The 5,690-nt window shown below is 46.0% G+C and overlaps 1 protein-coding gene across 1 annotated transcript in view; it reads left to right on the top strand.

The window, feature by feature from the left end:
* The window catches only part of LOC105979104 (antigen WC1.1-like), a 74,297-nt gene extending 68,914 nt beyond the window's left edge, over window positions 1-5,383 (top strand). Inside the window, exons 5-12 of the mRNA XM_045295995.1 lie at window positions 968-1,009; window positions 1,087-1,401; window positions 1,609-1,641; window positions 1,975-2,112; window positions 2,505-2,600; window positions 2,823-2,906; window positions 4,128-4,274; window positions 5,262-5,383. Coding sequence (XP_045151930.1) covers window positions 968-1,009; window positions 1,087-1,401; window positions 1,609-1,641; window positions 1,975-2,112; window positions 2,505-2,600; window positions 2,823-2,906; window positions 4,128-4,274; window positions 5,262-5,383 — 977 coding nt within the window. The remainder of the gene's footprint in view (window positions 1-967; window positions 1,010-1,086; window positions 1,402-1,608; window positions 1,642-1,974; window positions 2,113-2,504; window positions 2,601-2,822; window positions 2,907-4,127; window positions 4,275-5,261) is intronic.
* The last annotated feature ends 307 nt before the right edge of the window (window positions 5,384-5,690 follow it).

Here is a 5,690-nt window from a genome sequence, read left to right on the forward strand (position 1 = left end):
GCAGCCTTTCTTCAGTCATATTGTGAGTATCTTTTAACCTAAGTAAAATCTTTTAACCAGCCCAATATCAGACAATGTTCTATTGCTATTCATACGGTTTTCAGTGGCTACTATTTTAGATGTATACCACCTCTTCCTTCTTCCTAGCCTGTTCTTAGTCTGCTAGCTTAGTCTGTTCACTGTAAGAAACCTCGCTGGTATTTGAAATGCCTACAGCATAGCTTCCAGTATTATAGCAACACAGAATAAGTCCCCACACTACAACAAACTTACAGACATTTTCAGCATCCCAGAGTATTACAGTATGAGAGGGGAAAGATATCCATCCCTCTGAAGCACACCCTGACCAACATTCACAAACCTCGTCCTATCTCAGGCAAGAAAGCACAGGATTATTGGGAGTAGAAGAATTGGTCATGGCCATGCCCCTCACCAATTTCTGTAAAAAATACAAAATGTCCTTAATTCTCACCTTATCAATGAAGCTAACTAGGGTCCAAAAGTTTCTATTTTGCTTCTTGGGATCATTGTCATTGTTCCTTATCAATGAGTTGATTCCTACTCAAAGCAACGCACTGTGTACTAAGGAGAGCTGCTCCTGGGGGTGGACATGCTGTGTCTTTTCAGAAGCAGGTCCCTAGGTCTCTCTCCCAAGGCACCTCTGATTCAAAATAGAAAGGTGTGGGCTCACAATCAAGAGTTTGACCATTAGCCCCAATCACGTATTCTTAATGATACTATATACTAAAGAAGAAACATAACGCATCACTTTATGTCCCTCTTGTTCATCTATTGGAGGGGATATGAAGCTTCTGATTTCACTAAGCTCGTGAATTGCCTTTCCCTTTATGCTCAGTGAGACCTAGGATGTCCTGTCCTGAAAGACTCAAACCTAGTACTGATTTGAACTTCTGTCCAGTCCTCAGCTCTCTCTAACCCAGTTCTTCCCTGTTGTCTATTTCTTCAGGAAAGAAACCCAAGAGCTGCCCGACCACTACTCCGTGCACAGGTAGTTCACTGCTCACACCTCTCACTGGTTCTCACTGCCTCCCAAATGGTCAGTAATGGAACTGTTGCTGCTTCCAGACAGAGAGAAGCTCCGCCTCAGGGGAGGAGACACCCAGTGCTCAGGAAGAGTGGAGATCTGGCACAGTGGCTCCTGGGGCACCGTGTGTGATGACTCCTGGAGCCTGGCAGAGGCCCAGGTGGTGTGTCAGCAGCTGGGCTGTGGCTCTGCCCTGGAAGCTCTGCACGGGGCTGCCTTTGGTCCAGGAAATGGGAGCATCTGGCTGGATAATGTGCAGTGCAGGGGCAGGGAGTCCTCCCTGTGGGCCTGTGCAGCTCAGCCCTGGGGGCCTAGTAACTGCAAGCATGAAGAGGATGCTGGAGTGAGGTGCTCAGGTGAGTGCAGGAGTTGGGAGCAATAGCAAAGGTTGAAAGGAGACTGAATTTGTATCCAGAAGCACTTCCTGGGCACACCTGCTGGCCTGTGCTCTGGCTTTACAGACAGGGATATGTTGTCTCCTGAGAACTGAGAGAATATTACATGATAATAGGTGTGACATGGTGGCTTCCCCAGTGTTCCCATTTTCTTTCTCTTCATTCCAGGAGAGAGGACAGCATCTCCTTCCACCACTAAAGGTAAGTGTTTCTTAGGCTCCAAATGTGTGATAGAGAAGACATCCAGATATTTAAGGATAGGCACAATTAGACATTGTCAGGTATTAATTGCCCTGTTATGACAAGACGGGGATCCTAATGTTCACCGGCATGTAAAGAACCCTTAGGACCACATTCAGAACCCAGGTGACACATTGAGAGCCCCTTCTAGGTCAGGCACATCTTGAGGGACAAGAGCTGTGTGACCTGAGCTGACACTCTCCTGGTTCCAAGGACGAAAGAGAGGCTGAGTTCAGGAAAGCTACTGAACTTCAGATCCTCTCTAAAGTCTGAAGGCCCCTTGTCTCTCCCCAGGCAACATTGCACCCTCCCCCCGGGACTCTGGCATCTTCTCCCTGCCTTGGGTCCTCTGTGTCATCCTAGGGGCTCTTCTCTTCCTGGTCTTCATCATCCTGGGAACGCAGCTGCACAGACGGAGAGCAGAGCACCGAGGTGGGGCTCAGGGATTCCAAAGGAACCGGAAAGAATGGGAGCAATGTGTTGGGCCACTTGTGAGATCAAGGGAAATGCACACGTTTTAGTCTTTATTCTGGTCATCTGGAAAAACTCCACCTTCTGTACAATAGACTCCAGGGTCTGCATCATTAAATCCGTGGTCCTGGTCAGTGTGGAAACTCTCAGAAAGAGTAACTCTTTTCAGTGGAGTTTGACTATCAGACCAAGATGCAGGACCTAGTTTTAACCCAAAAGGGCGCAGGCTGAAGACTGTGCCTGACAGTCCAGGGGGTTTCTCCAAGGGTGAGCATTGGGAACAACAGAAGGCTTTGCCCGTTAATAAGTGCACCATCTAGAGGCTGTCTCTGAGCTCTCATTGCTTTCCGCAGACTCACACGCGTTTGAAGATGCTCTTGAGGAGGCCTTGTATGAGGACATTGACTACCTTGTCAACCCAGAAAAGGGGAAGCTTTTGGAGCTCTCAGGTGTGTATCCTGTCCTCCCTTCTGTCCGCGTGCTGGCTATCGCGGTGGGGCTCTTCAGGAAGCACACAGCCTCTAGCAGTACATGGCAGCATTGTTTTCAGGCAGGAACACCACCCCTGTCTCTGCTCGTCTAAAGACTCAAGATTTCTTCTGAAACTTGACATTAAACCTCCTTCTGTAGGAAAAGTTTTGCTTGTTGTCTGTGATTTTTTTCCCTACTAGAAAACATGTCTGATGACTCAATGACTAAGCTGCCATACTACACTGGGGACAATGAGGAGGAAGAAGATCCTGAATCTGCTCCAGGTAATAGGAACAGATCGTCTTTGGATGGTTGGGTTGTGGAAGAAGAATCCCATCCAAAGATTTCTTCCGTGCTTGGGATGGAAAGGGTCTCTTATCTCTGGTGCAACAACGCCTTATTCCCTGCCTGCTCTGTGACCCCAGGAGGGGAAAACTCTAGCTCAGCTTCTGTGTCCACAACTACTTCTATTCAAGTACAGACGTGCATTTATTGTGTGGGTATCAACTCAGAGGCTATGTTTTTAAAATAACACTTAGAACGAGCAATCTCTAATATTCCAGATGAGAGAACACTGGAAAATATGCTTTCGAACCTGAGGTAGTGTGATATTTGGATTATTTGGTGGTTTAGATGTATATTGAGATAAGGGAGAAGTTGATGTAATAAAGCCCTGGAATAAATGGAGCACGTAGTGTTACACTGATCAACCATGAGGAGCTCATACTGACATGGGTATGGGGCCTCAGATCTAAAGCCAGGGACCTGGTGATGCCGTGTTTAAACATCCAACTGCTACCCCCAAGGTAAGCGGCTCAAAGGGACCAGCTGCTCGGCAGCAATCTGCTCCCATAAAGAGAGCAGCTTTGAAACCTTGGGGACCATTCTACACTGTGCTACGAGGTCACTGGGTCTGAATTGACTCAAACTACGGATTGGGGCTTGTTTTTATAAGACCGGAAACTTTTCCCTGAGTTTTCCCCAGGAAGTAGAGCTGGTTAGCTCTTGGGATGGATGGGGTATGTCCAGAAGGGCTTTGTCAAAATGGGATCCTGAGGTCATCAGAGCACTGGAGGGGATTTAAAGTCAGACCTCCGTGACTGGGATTGGTGGGTTCTCCTGTCTCTGCATGATAGATACCCACCTGGCTGTCCCTCTGAGAACTGTGTGTCTCTCATAGCCTCAGAAGGTAGTGAGCAACCTCAAGTTCACCCTCCCTCAGTCACTGGTGTGTACATACTATGGGTTACAACTCTTTTACTGTATGTTGAAAATCATAATACAATAACTTTTATTATATATTTAGGTATGAAAGACCATTGTAGAAAAGCATATTTAGTCTAAATACATTCTAATATATTGAGATCAAATATGTGCCTTTGGAATGCCTTTGAAATCTGGGGCCTGTATGGACCAGCTAGGATCTCTGTATTAGAAGAAATTGAGCATACCGCTTAGGCCAGCAATTATTAGCTGTTCCACCTGACATCCTTGCCTGCTTTCAGAACCTCCAGGAAGCCCTGCTGATGCCTCTGAAAATGGTTATGATGACACTGACGAGGTGCCTTTTCCTGAAACTTCTCCTACCCCAGCAATGAGTGACAAACAATTTCTCCCGGAGGAAAGAGTTTATGCTAGGTATTCCCAGGCAGGTGAGTGGAGCGCTCTGCTCCAGAGTCTTACTATTTCATCAGAAGGACAGTCAGTTTGGACTGTCCAGTGCTCATTTGTGTTTCCTGCTCTGTCACGATCTGCTTAACTTCCTACATCCAGAGATGGACTGTTCCATGGCTTTGAATTTTGTAGCCATTTATCGCTTCTTCACATGGTCCCATTGTGCCCTCCGTTCCATACCTACCATCCCCTCAATGGGAGTGGTCTGCATAATGAGATGTGGAGCTTTTCTTCATGTATTTTACGCCCTAATGGGACATGCGTTCTGCCAATAAATAGGAGACTTTTTAAGATCATGAGAACTTACCTGGGAAATCTCTTTAACAGCAAAAACATTGAATGCCTGAGCTAGTTTTCTGACCTAGAGAGTAGGTGACATTGCCCAGTTTTATTGTAAAATGTACAGTGGCCTCAGTTCAAGTCTGAAAGTCTCGCAACTAAAAGGAAACAAAAAGATAATTACTTCTCAGTATATGAATGGACAGAGAAAGAGTAGCATTGCCCTTGACCAGGACTCATGCTGAGGTATCACTAAATGGTCCTTGAGGAGCAAGGGACTATATATAACATGAGAGGCCTTGCCTGGCATCTGACCAAGGACCTATGAGATTCTCATGAGTAGTTTGAGGTAAGGATTGTCTGTTTACTGTCTGTTTAGTGAGATACTAGGGTATCTAGAGAAGGGATTTTTGCCTTGATTCTTCAGTTTAGAGTAGTATTGAAGAAGAATGTCCATCTCTCTCCCAGGCTTTCTCATTACTGGCTGATCTTCTTACCAACGGTCACGATCAGCACTAGGCTTTGCACAGAGCACCCGAGCAGTATGTGGTGGTTCTAGTCTTTCAGACAAGCACGGAGTGTCCACAGATACTTGGGACCTCTCTGTACTAGTCTGTCCTTCCACCAAGGGCCTCCGTCCTGTCTTTGTGTCACTGCTGTAACCAGAACTGTCCTTCTTGTTTCAGGTGACTCTCTGGAGTCTCCTAGCAAAGCTGCTTACCCCCAAGTGGACGGGAAAGCTTCCTCAGTGGTCCACGGGCAAGGGGAAGACCTTGGATACGATGATGTTGAGCTTAGCACCATGTAGTGCTGTTTGCAGAACAATTATATCTGTGAAGAATCATTTATATTTTGTTTCCCAAAATAAACACGAATTCTGTTTTCTCCATTACTGTAATGCTGAAAAAATTTATAATAAATACTCTGAGTTTCCAAACCCAGTGTCGTTCTCTTAAGGATCTAGAACATTCATCCCTGTTAACCGGAGAAAGGTAAATCTTCATCGAAATGCCTTTCCCATTGTGATTTCTGTCTTGAGATCTCAGTATATTACCTCTCCACAGACTCCATTCAATCTTTCCTTAGGGACAGCACTGTTTGTGTTTCCCTGAATA

This window comes from Echinops telfairi, unplaced genomic scaffold (assembly GCF_000313985.2).
Source record: "Echinops telfairi isolate 266 unplaced genomic scaffold, ASM31398v2 ScPeMD7_7356;HRSCAF=8355, whole genome shotgun sequence".
Classification (NCBI taxonomy): domain Eukaryota; kingdom Metazoa; phylum Chordata; class Mammalia; order Afrosoricida; family Tenrecidae; genus Echinops; species Echinops telfairi.